This window comes from Lynx rufus, unplaced genomic scaffold, assembly GCF_022079265.1.
Source record: "Lynx rufus isolate CCGP_SWC_20201006 ecotype Redwood Valley unplaced genomic scaffold, mLynRuf1.p SCAF_2, whole genome shotgun sequence".
Classification (NCBI taxonomy): Eukaryota; Metazoa; Chordata; class Mammalia; order Carnivora; family Felidae; genus Lynx; species Lynx rufus.
In genome coordinates this window covers 136,912,937-136,931,696 of record NW_025814834.1, presented here as the reverse complement: position 1 = coordinate 136,931,696, position 18,760 = coordinate 136,912,937, and the positions used below count along the sequence as shown (strand labels likewise).

Here is an 18,760-nt window from a genome sequence, read left to right as displayed (position 1 = left end):
ATTTCTAATCCATTGCAAGCTATTTTTAAAAAATATATTAAAAGTAAATTACTAAAAGAAAAATTTAAAAGATATATAAAACGCAAGCCCTAACTTCTTGTATTAGATTCAATACACCAAAAATCACCTGTCAAACTGCTGTGAAAGCATCTAAGCCCTACTCTCCCTTTCTGTACTGGTGTCCTCACAGTCTGGATACAACATTCATGGCCTCACATGGCTACCTGATCACACTGCGTAGCACCAGTGGAAGGCCATATAGGCCACTGCAGCTACTTTGGCTCTGATCTAAGTGAGGTGAGAAGTTATTGGAGGTTTCTGGGCAGAATGGTCATTTACTGAAAGGGGAAAACTTCAGGAGGAGTAAGTTTGAGGGTGGGAGGTGGTGAGGAAAGGAATAGGAAATTCAAGATGCCTAATTAGATATCCAACCAGGATATACGAATTTCCAGATCAAAGGAGAGATATAAACTTGAGTGTCATCAGTATATAAATGGCGCTTAAAGCCATAAGATGGGATCAGATAAAGAAAACGGCCAGAAGGGAGCCCAGGAATAGCCCACAGCTTAAAGAGAGAATCAAAATCTTCCTTGGGAGATAAGGAAGTTTCAGCAAAGGAGCCTCAGAGGGAATAAGCAGTAGACAGAAGGAAAGCCACAGTAGCAAGGTATTCTGTAAAGTCATAGTGAAAGATGTTTTCCAAGGAAATGGGATGGCTCAGGTGACTCAGGTGCAGCCAATAGGTCAGGGAAGACAAGGACAGAGAACTGAGTTATGTGGGGGTTTTCGTAACTTAGACTTTTTGGCAACAAGAAGTTCAAAATTTATAGTAAAAACAGAAAATGACAAAGGAGAGATGACTCTATGAAAGAAAGGGATTAGAGACACACTGTTCCTACCCAACAAATATTAGAAGACTTATACTCCAAGAACTGTTCTTCATAGCTTGATGAAATCATGGGTAACAATGATTTGGTAAAAACACACCTATTGAACAGATATCTGCACACCAATGTTCATAGCTGCACTATTCACAATAGCCAAAAAAAGAAAACAACTCAAATACTCATTAGAGATGAACAGATAAACAAAAAGTGATGTACACAAGCAGAGTTTCTTGGGCCAAGGAAAAACTTCAGGAGATGGATGGTGGTGTGGTTGTAAACACATGAATGTACCTAATGCCACTCAACTGTACACATTAAAATGGTAAACTTATGTTTTGTAGATTTTACCATAATTACACACACACACACACACACACACACACACACACAATCCAGAAGAAAATACCTCTTATCTTTAAGGAAAAAGAAAAACAAAACTTTCTCAGATAGGTATGATGGCTTGGAAACTGTAGGAAGTCAGAATTCTGTGAGATTCAAATGCTGGGTGGAGAATGGGTGACAGGGAAATTATATTCAGAGACACTCCTGATTTGTAAAGAACAGAGTCTCATTATGTGTTTCTGGATCTCTCTCCCTATCTCCTCTCTATGCTAGAAGGGACAGTAGATGCTAGGAAAAAGGAGTAACGTAGTAGCTGAGGTATTATCTGTAAGAAAGCAAATCAAAGGCTGAATGAGGGACACCTGGGAGGCTCAGTAGGTTAAACGTTCGACCCTTGATTTTGGCTCAGGACAGGATCTCACAGTTTGTAGGTTCCAGCCCCATGTCGGGCTCTGTGGTGGCAGGATGGAGCCTGCTTCAGATTCTCTCTCTCTCTCCCTCTCCCTCTCTCTCTCTCTCTCTCTCTCTCTCTTTCTTTGCCCCTCCTCTGCTCATGCGCTCTCTTGTTCTTTCTCTCTCTCAAAATAAGTAAGTGAATGTTAAAAAAAAGTTTTAAAATATTGGAAGTGCAATTACAGGGCTTTATATTCTGTTTTTGGAAGAGAATGCTTAACACTGAAAAATTATTGATCTGATGAGGGCAAGGTTCATATTTATGTTGCTTGGAACTCTAGTTACATGTTGTCTCTGCTTCAAAGCCTTCCATTCAGATAAGTAACATTTTGTTGTATTACAAGACTCTAAGGAGGGGTGCTTGGGTGGCTCAGTTGGTTACATGTCTAAATCTTGGTTTCAGCTCAGGTTCATCATCTCACAGTTCATGAGATCGAGCCCCACATTGGGCTCTGCACTGACAGTGCAGAATCTGCTTGGGATTCTCTCTCTACCCTTATCTCTCTCTCTCTCTCTCTCTCTTTCTCTCTCTCTCTCTCTCACACACACACACACACACACATACTCTCTCTCTCTCTCTCTCAAAATAAACAAACATTAAAAAAAAAAAAGGCTGAATGAAAGTATCTGTAGAGGCTTGGATGCCAACACAAAAGTAATAAACTCATGAAAGACAAGTCCCAGAGATACTCAGTATGGAAGCATCATAAACATAAAGAAAAAAGATTCTTCTGAAAGCATGAAGACCAAAATCATAGTCAATGTGGTGATGACATTTAATAATGGTGGTACTGAGATGGAATCCAGGAGCTTACTTCTTTTAACTCTAGTGGTTCTCAACACTGAGTTAATAGGGATGCCCAAGCCCTATCTGCTACACCCCACAATTGTGATTCAGTTGGTATAGGGTGAGCTTAGGCATTTTTTTCCCAAGGTCCCCACATAGCCAAGGTTAAGAATCATTGCAACCCTTATTCTAGGTCAGTGTCTCCTAAAACACGGCCACAGGTCACTCAAGTTGGAACCACCTGGGTTCTTATTTAAAATGTTAAGTTCTGGAAGCTCGGTCCCCAAGGCTAAGAATACTGCAATTTTTTTTTTTTTAAGTTTATTTATTTTGGGAGAGAGAGAGAGAGAGGGAGAGAGAATCCCAAGTGGGCTCCACACTGCCAGTGCAGAGCCTGATATGGGGCTCGAACCCACAAACCATGAGATCACGACCTGAGCCAAAACCAAGAGCCAAGATGCTTAACCGAGTCACCCAGGTGCCCCAAGAATACTGCATTTTTAACTAGTACTCTCAACGATTCTTGAACAGAGCGAAGTTTGAGAAAAATTCTCTAAATGGTGTCTCACTGTGCTATAAATAATAATTTGTACTGGCCTACTATTATCTTTGGTATTCGGAAATAAAAATTTTTGATAGAAGTAGATTGGCTAGATTTGTGGTTATCCATAATGACTCACATCAGTGCCTGGCATAAACCACGATGGTTGATCCATACAGAACAATCCAGATCACCACCATGTTGTACACAGAGGCAGACACTAGAATTGCAGGCCTACCTCTTAGGAAGAAATAACTGGCCTACGGAGCCAAATGTTATACTCAAATCTACAAAGCAAGGGAAAAACCGCTGAAATGTCACTCTGTTGTGTTTACTCTCCCAATTTGCTAAGACTCTTCTTTTACCAGTTAGTTGATAAACATACCTTGATGGATCCGAGAGCCCCAATTGCTACTTCGGGTGGCAGTATCACTGGTTTGGCATAGGTCCCACCAATCTGAAAAAAAAAAGAAAAGAAAAGTAAAAAGGAAAAGTAGAAAAAGTAAGCTTTGGGGGAACAAATGGCAAATGCAATATTGTATTTTTCATTGAATATATGATCAGAAACCTTAAGTTATGGTTTATGAATTTGAACATTCCTATTACTCACTGATCCGATGTTGGAAAGGGTAAATGTTCCTCCTGTAAGGTCAGTGGTACTGAGCTGACCTGCAGAGCCCAATTTCTGAAGGCGGTTCAACTCAGTGGCGATCTCAAATATAGAGCAGATCTGAACGTTTTTCACATTAGGGACAATCAACCCCTGCTCAGTATCCATTGCTATTCCAATGTTGTGAGAAGCCTAAAAAAAAATTATAGAGTAAGCCTTTTCATAAGTTAACAGAAAAGAAAAGAACAACCTTCACTATCTTATAAAAACAACTGCCAAAAACTGTTTCTACCAGATTGGTGATAATTTAAATAATTTTTAAAGGATTTTAAAAGGATTTTTTTGCAAAAGATAAATTTTTATTGGTAAGAATATAGGGCAACAGGCTATTTCTATACATTACAGGGGATATATAAGCTGGGGGGTATATAAGATTTTCTCGGGAATATTTATCAATATGTACCAACATTTATAAAACTTTGTGTTTAGGGGCGCCTGGGTGGCGCAGTCGGTTAAGCGTCCGACTTCAGCCCGGTCACGATCTCGCGGCCCGTGAGTTCGAGCCCCGCGTCGGGCTCTGGGCTGATGGCTCAGAGCCTGGAGCCTGTTTCCGGTTCTGTGTCTCCCTCTCTCTCTCTGCCCCTCCCCCGTTCATGCTCTGTCTCTCTCTGTCCCAAAAATAAATAAACGTTGAAAAAAAAAAAAATTAAAAAAACAAAAAAAAACAAAAAAAAACTTTGTGTTTAGGAGATAAATATAGAAGTATATAGAGATACACAGGGATATTGAGTTCAGACTAAGTCTGAGAAACTGCAAAGAATCAAAATGTTTATCAATAATAAGCCACTGGTTAAACAAATAACAAAATTATGTTTATTGACATGTAATGATGTCCATTATATATTAAATGAGAAAGGAATAAGTTTAAAACCTTTAAGTTAAAAACACAATATGTATAAATACGTATGATTTTTTTTAAGTATGTGAAAATAAAATCCTGGAAGCATGCACGTCTCCACACAAACAGTAAGTTATTTTAGGGTCATAGGATTGAAGGTAAAGATAGTTACCTTCTTGTCTGAATATTTTTTGCAACAAGTATATACTTAATCAGGAAATTGTATTAAACATATGTATGAATCATATTGTATGGGAAGATTTTAAATCCAACCAGCTAAAATATCTAAGCTCACTTTCTAATAAGAAATATAAATAAGGATCAGCATCCCAAAAAGTGTTCTCAGTTTCAATAAATCTTCAGTCCAAACAGAAGAGTTCAGTCAAGTGGAATCCACACTTTCATTACTTTTCCTATTTCTGGTTAAATTATTCTGGTTTTAAAAACTGCAGGAACTCCATTTTGAGAGAGGTTATTCCTTTGAGGGGAGGATATGCACAATGGTTAACATAATCCATTGCTTGACAGCCATTTATTTCTATTATTTTAAGCGATAAACCAAAGGGGCTTAAAAATGGTACTCCATATATCTGAACAGTATCATTATTAACAAATAAAATCATTAACAATAGTAACAAATTATACTTCGGTTTAATATTTTATCTCATACCTTTAATTCTAGTCTAAAAAAACCCCGTTGTTTGAGGTACAAAAGATTTTCTAACCTACAAGTTCATCTGCACTATTTTCTGTATTTGCAAGAACTTGCCAGAACACATAGCCAACCTTATATGTTATGTTCTGGCAGTTTTCATCCACAGAAGCATTAAGGATAGGAAACTGTAGTAGTCCCAAAGAAGCAGCCTGTTTAACAGAAAGAGAATGCAACATTAGTACTTTTAACTCAGGAAACTGGAAGCAGTAAGACGTGTGAGGGAGGGAGGGAGCTTTATTTAATGATGCTTAATTACGCTGAGCTTAATTTCAAGTCTATATGTACCTAGGTATATTACTCCCACTGTTACCTCCAAGCAGGCGTGCAAGTAGGTCACCCTAATCACTTAAGAATAAAAGATAACATTGTCAAGCAGCTGTAAACATCAAAATTTTCAAAATGACTATACAGATCAACCAAAGTACCATAGAAAATATCTAAATTCTATGTGATTTCCTCACTTGCACATAGAATCTTACATGAGAAGTAAACTTGTAGTTCAAAACACTGAATTAAAACACAAAAAGGTAGTAAGCTGTTTCCCTGTGGAGAAAGAACAAGTGATAAGCGTTTCCAAGGGCACCGACCATGCTCGTGTTCCAATAGGTGTCTTTGGCCTAGTGAAGGGCAGAGCTGGTGTGAACATTTACTTTAGAGTTCACCTTCCCAAACTCTCCCTCCTCTGCTTTCTTCTCCCTTAATCTTTTTTCCTTTTTTTTCCTCTTCTTACTTTGTAATGTTCCTCTTCTGTCCATATTCAAGTTTTCCTAACTGTCCGCTAAATGTTTTCTGTATCTGTTTCTCTGCCCATCCAGGATCTAATCAAAGTTCACACATTGCATTTGGTTGTCATGCCTTGTATTCAATTTTAAAAATAGGAAAATAAAAAATGCTTAAAACTGTCCTTAAAATCCAGCCCTCTTTATCTAGTCCAATTAAGAGTCCTTTACATGTACTGTGTTAAGTGTTATTTTTGTCTGTAGGTCAGTACTCATGTCAGGAAAAAAAAAAAATCATTTCCTTGGGGCGCCTGGGTGGCTCAGTCGGTTGAGCGTCGACTTCGGCTCAGGTCATGATCTCACGGCTCGTGAGTTCAAGCCCCGCATTGGGCTCTGTGCTGACAGCTCAGAGCCTGGAGCCTGCTTCGGATTCTGTGTCTCCCCCTCTCTCTGCCCCTCCCCCGCTCATGCTCTGTCTCTCTCTATCAAAAATAAGTAAACATTCAAAAAAAATTTTTTTTAAATCATTTCCTTGAACTAGAGAGTTAAAGCAGGTTTTTTACTAAGCATTTGATTTGACAACTGTAACTTTAATCTTCTCTATATAAAAATCCATAACTAAGGTTAAAGCATTACACATAAAAACACTATTTTGAATGTAATCCAAATTTTATAAAAGAAAAACCAAAGTGTGTGTTCACAGATACGAGGTCATTTTTTCCTTCTACAATAGATTGTAGTATTTTCCAAATGTTCTGAAGTTTACCTAGGCAGAAAAAAATGTTGTTTGAAAACAAATAAAGCACACTAAATTTTATTTTCAAAATAAAGATATTTCATTCAGATTGGAACAATGAAGAAAAATAATAAAAGAAGTTCAATATATTAAAAAGTTGGTCTCTGCTTGCTTCAAAACAGACATCACCAGTGTCACTCACATTATTTTTAACTCTCCATTTTCCAGCTCTTTCCCTCAGCCTACAAATCTGTTCCAGTTTTTCTAGGAGGGGAGAGGGCAGATGGAATCTTTCTTCACCCCAAACAAGCACTATAATTGCCCTCTGTGCCTATGCTCTATCTGCTTTTTACCAGATATTTTTAGTGTCTTCCTCAATTTCTATTCATTTACCAACTAACTGGAATCAAGCTTCTACCTCAACAATACTTTATTCAATCAGTTCTGGGTAAGGCTACTCATGACCTCTTCATTACTACTCCAATAGCCTGTTCCCACCCTAACTTTTTTTTTTTTTTAAGGGCTTTATATTTAGTTATTTTTTAAGTAATCTCCACAATCAACATGGGGCTTGAACTCATGACCCCAATATTAAGAGTCATATGCTCTACTGACTGAGGCAGCCAGGTGTCGCCCATCCCAACTTCCTTCTTGTCTCTTGGTATGAGAAGCTGAAGAAATGGCCCCGATGGTTCAAGCCCGTCTTGTATCCATGCCCTCTGGTACTGCTCTGAGCTCAGTCATGTGACTTGCTTTGGCCAATGAAATAAGAACAAACTTGATGCAGCAAAGCTTAGAAACGTGCTTGACGTTTCTGCTTCCTCTCTTCATCCCTGACAGTACTATGAGACCATGTGCAGGCTAGCATGCTGAGGGGAAAAGAAACATGTGAGGGGAGAAATGAGTTATTTCTGCCAAGGCCATCCTACACCAGCCCACCCCTAGCCAACCTACTAGCTGTCTGTAGACAAAGAAATAAATCTGCCAAGATCAGCAGACTGGTTCTGTGGACTCATGAGAAGTAATAAATGGATGTTATTTCAAAGTACTAAATTTGGGGGTGATCTGTTGATACACTGACTTCTAGGAGACTCTTTCCTGGTTGTCATACCACTGACTCCACTCACTTTCTTCCACCGTCTCTGCCAACTCAACTTGCATCTACCCCTCAAATGCTGATGTAAAATCTGTAGCCTTCTTTTCTTCTCATTTGCACACAATTTGGGTGATTTCATCCATCTGATTCAATTACTGTGTCTCTAAAAATGACTCTATAGCTAAAATATAACCCAGATGTCTCATTTATAGACATCTATTACATTGCATGTTTATAGAGCATTCGCTTAGTTGTTTAGGGTAGTTGCTAAAACAATGGAGATTAACAGTTTCTGCCCCAAGAAGCTCAGCATCCAGTGAAGAGAAAACAGAGCAAACACGTGCAATACACTGAGATACACTGCAATGAGAAACAAGAGTATTTAACTCAAACTGTGACAGCTACAGAAGGCTTCTGGAGGAGGGTATTCCTGAACAAAATTTGGCATTTAGGATGTGCAGGCATTTGATCAAGGAGGAGGGGGCACTTCACGTGAAGTCTTATAGTCCAGCAGCCATGCAGGCTTAATCTGATTAGAACAGGAGTGACTGAGAGATAAGGCTGGAGAGGTAGGCAGTAGAGACTGCAATAATATTTGTATGCCAAACGAAGGAGTTTAGAAACTAACCTGAAAACAATGAAGGAGACCACTGAAAAGAACTGGGGAATACTACAGTAATTTCATTTATGGAAGGTCAGTCTTGGTACAGTACGGAGAAAGGGCTAGAGAGAAGCCAGCCACACTAGAATTAGAGATACCAGTATGCATTTTTGAGTAAAACAGATCAGAACCCAAAACTTGCCTTCTCCACTTATAAGTTCCATATATCCTTGACAGGCTTCTCAATTTCTCTGAACCCTAATTTCCTTAACTAGAAAGTGAATATGGCCATATTTACACGTCAGGGGTATTCTGAGAATTAGGAGAGATAATGTATATAGCATGCTTAGTACATAGTCTGCCACATGGTACCTGCTTCATAAATGGTTGTTAATGTGAGCTAGATGTTGAGCTGCTTAAGGTCAGCTGACTGTCTTGGTTTTGTTTTGTTGTTGTTGTTTGTTTTGTTTTTGTTTTTTTGTTGTTTTGTTTTGCTTTGTTTTTGACTGTCTTCTTTTATAATGGTCCTAAGGCCTAGAAACAATTCCCAGGACGTTCAATATAAGTTTGTTGAGTAAATGAAAACGAACACATGTCAGTGATATGCAAGAACGATACCAAGTCTCATTTTTGTCCAAATCAGGATTTTGCTGGAGTGATCTTTTCAGAATTAAAGGCTTTACTTAACTGGCAAGACAATCCTTTAGCTAGCTCAAAGAGATGAGTTGATAAATTACGACACAAATTTCAATTTTATAAATTCCTATGAAACAAAGAAATAGTGCACTTGTACATTTTTCTAACCATATGATATGGTGAAAAGTAATATTTTTATCTAAATCCATGGTTAACACATTGTATATCTGCAAAACAAAATTTTAATGGCCTATTCAAGCCCTGTTTGAAATGAATGAATCTCACCTTTAAGAAAAAGGGCAAAAAGGAGAGTTTAATTCCACGGGCAAAAGCAATGGGTTTTAATTCTTCTCGTAACTTAACCAGTTCAGTAAGGTCAAGCTCATCACAATACCCAAAGTGAGGTATCTTCAGGGCTATAGACATGGTCTTGACCATTGCTTTATGAAAGCCTGGAAAACATTAAATACATATTTTTTTTTTGAATTCTTAAATCCTTTAAACCTTTTTACTAAAACTGAAGGTTCTCTAATGTCTTTTACTTTTCCAACTAAACTTTTCCTCTTGAGGCTACCATCTTTATTACGTGATTTGAAAGACACTAATTCCAATGCTGAAGCACTGATTACAGCATAGCACCCAAGGTCAAGTGTAATAACATTAGGAAGTAACTGCCTTCAATGCTGTGGTATATAGAAAAATATAAAAAGATGCAAGCCATGTATTTACCTAATGGATTTCTTGCAAAGCCATGTTTCTGTAAGTTAATTATCCTAAGAGTTTATAAATAACAAATCAGAGCTAGTTATTTGGAAGGTAACTAAAAATTATAACATCTTAAGTCTTCAAAAAGAGCAATTATCAGTATACATGTGTATAGTCCAAGAAACCTGCTAACCTATTACTCTTCAGAAATTAACAGAAATACACTGAAACTTTTCTGGAAAAACTATGTTATTTTACTGCTAAAAAGGGGGGAATTTGAACTTTCCCCTCAGTAAGAATTGAAAACACCATACTATACAGAACGATCTAGTGAAGTAAATGTCCCCAGATAACTTGTCCTAGTGCCTTACATTACTGTTATTACCTTTTATGGGTTCTGTTTTGTCTTTGCCTGTGAATACTGGAGGCTTTGATATTGGTACGGGAATAGTTCTGTCTTTTGGTTTGGGTGGAGGTGGCACGATTTCAGCTTTTGGTGAAGGAGGTAATATAGCTCCAGTCTGCTTTTCCAAATAGTTGAGAATATCTTCTTTAAGTATTCTGCCATCTTTTCCTGAGCCAACAACTTCACTCAGCTTAATCTAAAAAAATGACACATTTTAATGCTAAAAATAATACTATCTAAAAATAAATATGTCCATCATTTAAATCTCTAAATGGAATTTAACCAATTGAAAAAAAAAAGGCTCTCTGCCCAATAAATTAGTATAAGGAAAGAACATTTTTATTATCTTCATAGAATGCTAACAAACAATAGCTGCCCTTCATATGTAATCATTTGTTACTTTTTAAAATTCATTTGTTACTTTTTTTTTAAGTTTATGTTTTAAGAGAGAGAAAGAGAACATGCTATCTCACATGAGCAGGGGTGGGGCAGTGAGAGAGGGAGACAAAGGAACCAAAGCAGGCTCCTCACCGCAGCAGAGAGCCTGATTTGGGGCTTGAACTCAGGAACTGCGAGATCATGACCTGAGCCGAAGTTGGACACTTAACTGACTGAGCCAACCAGGCGCCCCACATTTGTTACTTTTGTATATACTGTTCATTTGCCAATGTGTTAACAATGCAGTATTTACACCGTCCATTTGCCAATGTTGTAGCAATGCAGTATCTGCATTGCAGATAATCTGCACTGCACTGCATATAATCCATAGCTATGAAAACTTACATTTTTAAAGTCAACTATTTTTAAACTTCTTGCAGTTCTTACTAGATTTTTTTCTTTTTTGGAGACTATATAAGAAGAACTCAAAGTTTAAAGAGTTAAACACTGTAACAAATGTCAACCCATGTTTCTGACCTTAGAGAGCAAGATGGACTCACTCATGTCAAGCAGTGACTTAAGCAGCCAAAGGTATTGCAGCTAACAGCAGGCCGCATCACCCAAACCAGCGTAGTACTAAGGACTGATACCAGTAAGGTCGTGAGAATCTGGAAGAACCAGGAACTGATTCAAATCACCAGAGGCCTGTCAAAGCCTAAGACTAAACTCCTTTAAAAAGGGAAGACTTCTGTAGCAAACAGACTCTCCAGATGCTGAGCCTTCCACATGTGACTGCATTAAAAAGGCAGTTACCACCAAAAGTTCACCTGACTGATCTCTGAACAGAAGACATCTGATCCTCTACTTCCTGAACATAATAAGCAGCATGTGCCAAGAGGTGACCCAGGCCACAGCGAGTCCTCACCTCAACTCTCAAATGCATACCACTGACTTCGAGTTTGGTTTGTTAACCTCTTAACCCTTATTGTATCTTGTTTGTTGTGTTGTATTGTGACATGTATGAAGCCCAGTTAAATGCTTTATGATTGAATAAAGCTGACATTGTGGAAAGACACTCATGTACATGCCTTTATGGCATGTTTAAAGGAACCTGGCTATCAGTACTACTAATAGTTAAAATAATCATCATACAAAAGCTCTTAGTTTTTTCTGATAGTTGTTTAAGAAAGATAAGTACAAAGCATTGAAATTAGGGGTGCCTGGGTGGCTCAGTTGGTTAAGCATCCGACTTCCGCTCAGTCATGATCTCCAGGTTTGTGAGTTTGAGCCCTGCATAGGGCTCTGTACTGATAGCTCAGAGCCTGGAGTTGGCTTCAGATTCTGGGTCTTCCTCTCTTTCTGCCCCTCCCTCACTCATGTTCTGTCTCTGTCTGTCTGTCTGTCTCTCTTTCTCCCAAAAATAAACATTGAAAAAATTGAAATTAATTTTATTGAGTCATATTTGGAATGTTGAGTTTCTCAGCCCAAGTTAAATGGCACATATGTTTTATTATTGCTTCCTACAGAATAGTAAATGACATAATTCCACTTTCCACTAGACACTCATTGTGAGATGGTGATTTATGACAAGTATATTTTTGGTCTTCCTCCCCAGATCTGGCACCAAGCTCCTAAAATCCTTGAAATGACCAGTGATAAAAAAGTGTCTTTTATTATGTTAATGAACCTTTGTAAAGCCCTTAGGGAACCTAAAGATGGAGGCTGGTTGCCAGGGGAACCAACTGTGTGATTAGACATTTGTAACTTTCAGTACCCCTACCCCAGGGCAGGAGGTTGAATCAGTTGCTAACAGGCAATGATTTAATCAGTAGGGGTTATGTAATGAAGCTTCTAAAACACCCCAAAATGCTTGGAGGCATTTAGAGAGCCTCCAAGTTGAACACTGGAGATTTGGGGAGATGGGCACACCTGGAGAGGGCATGGAACCTGTCCACCTCTTTCCACATATACCTCTGTGTCCCTCCATCTGGCTGTTCCTGAGTTGTATTCTTTTATAATAAATCAGTAATCTGGTGAGTAAATGAGTTTCCTACGTTGTATGAGCTGCTCTAGGAAATTAATCAAACCCAAAGAGGGGATTGTGTGGACCTCTCATCTGTAGCCAGTAGGCCAAAAGTATAGCTAATAACCTGGGCTTGCGATTGGCATGCTAAATTGGAGGGTAGGTCAATGGAACCTTGTCTCTGTAGGTAGTGGGTCAGAAGCATTGGTGATAACCTGGCTAGAGAGCATAGGAAGTGTTGTGGGGGAAGGGTGGGCAGTCTTGTAGGATGGAATCATTAATCTGTCAATTCTGGCACTGTCTGTGGGCAGACAGTGTCAGAACTGAGCTGAACTGTAGGATACCCAGTTTTGTCCAGAGAATTGCTTGTTGTTGTTGTGGGGACCACGCCCACTCCCGATATACACATTGGAACTGGATCCAGGAACCAAAAAGGTTCATGATTTTTTTTTTATTAAAAAAATTTTTTTAATGTTTTTATTTATTATTTTTGAGACAGAGAGAGACACAGCATGAGCAGGGGAGGGGCAGAGAGAGAGAGGGACACTAAATCCAAAGCAGGCTCCAGGCTCTGAGCTGTCAGCACAGAGCCCAACGCGGGGCTCAAACTCATGGAGTGTGAGATCATGAACTGAGCCGACGTCAGACGCTTAACCAACTGAGCCACCCAGGCGCCCCCATGATTCTTTCTGAAAACACTGTGATCTGGCTTTATTTAATCCCCTTTGTGTTTGGTTACAGAGATAAAATATTCTTGTTAAATTTAATTCTATTTAAATAGACACATAAGCTTAGATGATGGCCTCATACTTAGTGTGTATTAATTAATTTCTCAGGGTTAAGTCCTGCTTCATTCGTATTAGTGCTTCTCTAAGGATGACTTCAGAAGAATAAGACTTTATAGTGTCAAACATTTAGTTTGTAACAAAGAATTTTGAGAATTTAAGCAAATAATTTTAGGTAATTTCAAACAACTGTAAATGCCATTGGTTTTTAATTTGATTCACAATTTATAATTTAATAATTTAAATTATAATTCATAATTTAAATTCAATTAATAAATACATAAACTGTGAAAAAAGAAAAGGTGATTTATAACAAATCCAGTGATTTCCAGTAATTATACAAATCTCTAGTTATTATATACATCTTTAAGAAATGGCATAGGAAAACAAAATCATGCATTGTTATAGGTAGTTTTTCTATATAATTAAGAAAAAACATTAGTAAAAGAGTTTATAACTTTCAAAGCAATACACAAGATTATTTCATCTGATGCCCATAACAATGTAGTGTTTCATACTATTATTTCTATTTTCTATTATGCTAAATAGTCTTCATATTTGAACACATTGAATCACTGCATAAATTTTCATTAAGTGTTTATAACATAATTTACCCAAGCATATTCCTCATTTTGAACCATATGTGCCTTCTCACTTTGGGCTATATAAAACACTTGGAAGAATATATTCTAGATTGTTTCCTTGGGACAGTTTCCCAATGTTAGGATAATTGTCTAAAGGGATATGAACATTTTAATGACTCATTACATATTTCTAAAATGTAAGCTTCTTTTTTTTTCCCACTGTGACTTAACTACTTCTCTCAAAAACAGACAAAAATCCTGTATTGTGGGGTACAGTGGAAAGAACCCAAGTTTGAAAAAAGACAAATTCCCAGTTCAGCTACTTACTTGATTTTAGGCAGTTTAATCAACTTCTCTGACTTTTGTCATCTGCAAAATGGGGATAATCAAAACCACCCTGCAGGATGGCTGTGAGGATTAGAGAGAACATGTACATGGTGTCTGACTCATAAACGCTCAAATAACAAAGGCAATAATTGTTGAGGCAGTATGTAATGATCAAGGGCACTGGTTCTGCAGTCACAGAATCTCACTTCAGGATCCTGGCCCCACCACGGTGTTAGTTGTGTGATCTTGGACCTGTTACTTGGCTCTCTCCAAGTCTCTAAATAGCCCCCATAATTTACAGCATTGTTGTAAAGATCAATGAGATAACACGTACACACTTATTGCAGTACCTGGGGGCCACCTAGCCCTAAAGGGAAAGCACCAATGACTGGATGATAAGAAGGAATACAAAAGGCTGGTCTGCTAGCCTCAACTCAGTACAATTCTTTGGTGTTCTCCAACTCCTTTAAATCAGATCCTTGAGACCACATCGTTGCCTGGCCCATTTCCCTTTTCTTCCCTTCTCTATCTTGCTTCCCTAATTCCCAGAAAAGGTATTCTCTCCCTCAGTCACTCCATTACATGCACCCAAACCCCTGTCTCAAGCTGGCTTCTAGGGTGCCTGATCTAAAACGCTAGTATTTATAAGTGTTCAAAAAACGGTAGCCCTGACTATTAGGCTCTAAGGAAGAATAATAAAATCCCATTGCCCAATTAATATAAGTAAGAAGTTTGCAATTTCTTCTCATTTCTTATTGGTGCTTTTATGCAACAATCACTTCTCAGTAACACACATTTTCATTTTCCTTTAATCTCAATTTGAGTCATCTCCTCATGGGAGAGCTGGCTACTTTTTCATAGACACAAATGGGTATTTTCTGTGTAATCTCACACTTAAATACAAAGGAAACTTACATTGTTTTCCATTGCTAGGCGGCGAACTGCAGGGGTGGCCAGTGTTTTCTGGCCCTTTATCTCTTGGTGTGTGTGTTCATCATGGGACACAGCAGGAGTTTCAACAACATCTTCTTCTGAATCTAGTAACGAGGTAAAATGGTACTCTTTAGTTGAAAATGTTAAAAAAATAAAAATAAGCCTAGTGGCTTATAATACACAAATAAATTCAACTTAAAATTTGTAGTCAGAAGCATACTAGTCAGGCTACTTCAAAATGGGAAAACACAACTACATATTGGGAAACAATTGGGGGAGAGCAGAGGGGTGTACTGGCACCTGGTAGTTTAATGATTATTACCTGGTGTTTACTTCATTTCTGTAAAAATCATGCAGCAGCTACAAGTTAAAAAATGAAAGCTTCTTCAATAAGTTTTAAACATTTTGTATTTTAAACACTTTCCTAATAAATTTCTCATATTTACAAATAGCATAAAATAAGAGTCAAATGTAAGACAAATTACATGAAAGAATCATGTAAAATCTGTGACAATCTTAAAATGCTTTCCCCAAATAATAAAGTATTTATAATTTTTCTCTGCTTTGAATACAGCTTAAGGAATGCTGTGGAAGATTTTATTTTCATGGCTAATGCTAATTTGGTTGGACCATTCTCTAAATCTAGAATATCTATAGAAGAAAAAGTACCCCAGACTATTAGCATGTATTTTCCAGGCTATTAGCATGTATTTTTGCAACCCAAAATAAAAAAGCGTTTGAGAGCATTTCATTGTCAGAGTCTGATGTTTGGAAATCAATGCTGCATAGCAGAAGTCTCTGTGGGAATAAGTGCATTAGAGACTAAGCCTCTGAAAGCAGGCAACTGAATTTGCTTTGACATTCGATTCAAAGCCAGTAACAATTCTCCACTGCTCCACCTATGGAAACAGTCTCTTCATTCTTCCTCACTGGTCTATGAATTGGCCCAGTGGAGCTCTCACATTTCCCCAGAAGGAGACAAAGGGAAAACAAAACAACTTGTGTTGCGCATGAAGGGTAGCAGAATATGCCACCCCAAATATGCCACTTTGGTATAGTGATTATTTTGAGCTGCAAGCACTTGAAAAACAGCAAATGCAGGCAGAGACATTCTCTGAACTCTCATACACCTAAAGGTGGATCTTCCAGAAGCAACTCCACTGTCATAAATCCCCTCCCTAGGAGTTTCATCCACCAGGGAAGATTGATTCTTATAAAAGAGGAGAGTAGAAGTCAGCAAACTTTGTCCCAAACTGTCATACCTCCCCCATCTATTCTCTAAGGACCCATTCAACTTCCACGAAAACTACTTACTCTCCCCTAAGAGGACTTTTCCCATTTCCCCTTTCCCTATAGAAATGCTATTTAAGCCTGAACTCTAAAGCTACCTCTCTGAGTTACTCATCTTTCCCTGGGTGTCTCCCATGTATAGATGAGTATGTACACATGTTAATAAACTTCTCTTTCTCTCTTGTTAATCTGTCTTTTATTACAAGAGTTTCAGCTAAGAAATCAGTAGGTTAGTAGATGAATTATTTTTCCTCTCCCACAAGCACCTTTTATAGGTAAAATACTGCACTACATATACAATATCATAACTTAATCTTTACTCCAACTGTATAAGATAGGTGTTAGTATCCCATTTTATAGATTTAAAAAAATTGATACTTCAAAGATGAAGGATTGACCCAAGTTCACACAGCTAATAAAACTGTGAAGAGCTGGGATTCATTCCTAGGGTTGACTCACCCTGTGCTGTTTCCATTAGTTCATGGCACTAGTGAATTTTCTTTGTAGTCAAAGAAGCTAGAATACAACTCCTATTGTTCAAGGCATAATTTTGTTGTAATTTGAGAAACCTGTAGTATTGTCCACATCTGTTAAAGTTACTGGAGAAACTAGTAAGAAAGAAGGAGCATTAGGAACTAAGGTGCAAAGGGAAACCAAGGGAATTCAAACGTAGGAATTCCAAATCTAACCTGATTTAATGTGTATTTTTGCTGAAAATATGAGAAATATATAAAAGCCCAAATATATACAAAAGTTACAGGTTTCCAAAAGATCACTGAATTTATTGCCACTCACCTTTCTGGAAAACATTCTGATATATGACAAAGTAGGACTGCCTTTTAGAATAATAATTTGAGTACAAATATGAGTAATAAAACATTGGTGAGAAGTCATTCATATTATATATTATTTGAAACAGTCATATAATTGTTGGAAGAAAGCTCTCTTCAGCACTAAATTACCACCTATGTAGTACTTTAGATCATTTTCTAAGTGTGTATACAAACATTTTCTCCTGTGATGATCACAACACTGTTACAGGAATGCAGGGCAGATTTCTTACTTTTATCAATGTACAAAGAGACTCTAAGGAGGATGGAGTTAAAGCTAACCTAAAATGTCATAACTCTCCCCAAGGGATGTGATTTTCATGGTTCTAACACTATACTCTGATATGTGGGAGTTTATTCTTTTAGTAGTGGATTTAGGAATACAGAGTTTTAAAAGACTTAATTAAATTTTTTAAAGAGCAACAAAAGAACTCTGGTAAATAAGCACTTTTTGTCATGAAAACTGTCAATTTAGTGTTGCTGATATTCCTCATGTGAAGCAAATTTATAATAGAACTATTATTTCAGATTAACTAAATAAAACATTTGAATTAGTAAAAATATTAAAACTGAAGGGTGCCTGGGTGGCTCAGTTGGTTAAGTGTCTAACTTTGGCTCACGTCATGATCTCACGATTGTGAGTTCGAGCCCCGCATCGGGTTCTGTGCTGACAGCTCAGAGCCTGGAGCCTGCTTCGGATTCTGTGTCTCCCTCTCTCTCTGCCCGTCTCCCACATATGCTCTTGCTCTCAAAAATAAATAAACATTTTTTTTAATTTAAGAAAATATTAAAACTGAAATTGACACATTCTTAGGTATTTTAAGAAATATTTCTAAAAATGACAGTAAGTAGTCAATTAATTCACATAATTGGGGAAATTTTTCTGGAGAAAACGTTTTGAAGCACTTGAGCACTCAGGGTGTTTGAAACAATGTGTTTTCGTAAAATGTTTTAAGCTTTGGTCTCTGCAAAACTGCTTAGGAAGACCTTTTTTTGTAGAACAACTGTCAACTTTAGTTCCTATATAAATCATCATGAATTGAGAATTGATGACACTCCAATCAATGAGATCTCACTGCATTTTCTTTCTCACTTCAAATTACTGAAATAGCTAATACAATCAACTCAGTCTATAACTGGCTGAATAAAACTAAGTCCTACCTACCATTCGTTGTGCACTTACTATGCTCGGACATTATACCATGCAACTTATGCCACTGGGTGTAATTTAATTAAATGACATGTAATTTAATTAAATGACATCTTTAACTCAGAACATTGTATTAATCCTGGCAAACATTTTAATATTATAAACTCTGTGGGACACCTTAACTGATATTGTTATAGCAGAACTTCACAAACATGAGTATCAACAGTGTTAGGAATTCATTCCCAATGTTCGAGATGCAGAATGGAGCTGATACCCAGAGGCTCTGAATAGAATTTTCAGTGGAACAAAGTGGTTAGCAACATGGGCT

At 37.6% G+C, this 18,760-nt stretch overlaps 1 protein-coding gene across 4 annotated transcripts in view; it reads right to left on the bottom strand.

Annotated features, from left to right (window-relative positions):
- The window catches only part of DBT (dihydrolipoamide branched chain transacylase E2), a 55,360-nt gene that overhangs the window by 2,721 nt on the left and 33,879 nt on the right, over positions 1-18,760 (bottom strand). For 2 of the 4 annotated variants that reach the window (XM_047084317.1, XM_047084320.1), the window contains 6 exons: positions 15,145-15,266; positions 10,112-10,328; positions 9,307-9,473; positions 5,305-5,382; positions 3,621-3,812; positions 3,396-3,467 (listed from right to left, as the gene is read on the bottom strand). In XM_047084317.1, coding sequence (XP_046940273.1) covers positions 3,396-3,467; positions 3,621-3,812; positions 5,305-5,382; positions 9,307-9,473; positions 10,112-10,328; positions 15,145-15,266 — 848 coding nt within the window. Of the gene's footprint in view, positions 1-3,395; positions 3,468-3,620; positions 3,813-5,304; positions 5,383-9,306; positions 9,474-10,111; positions 10,329-15,144; positions 15,267-16,911; positions 17,865-18,760 lie in introns of those variants that run through there. The other 2 variants (XM_047084319.1, XM_047084318.1) reach the window with 2 other exon arrangements.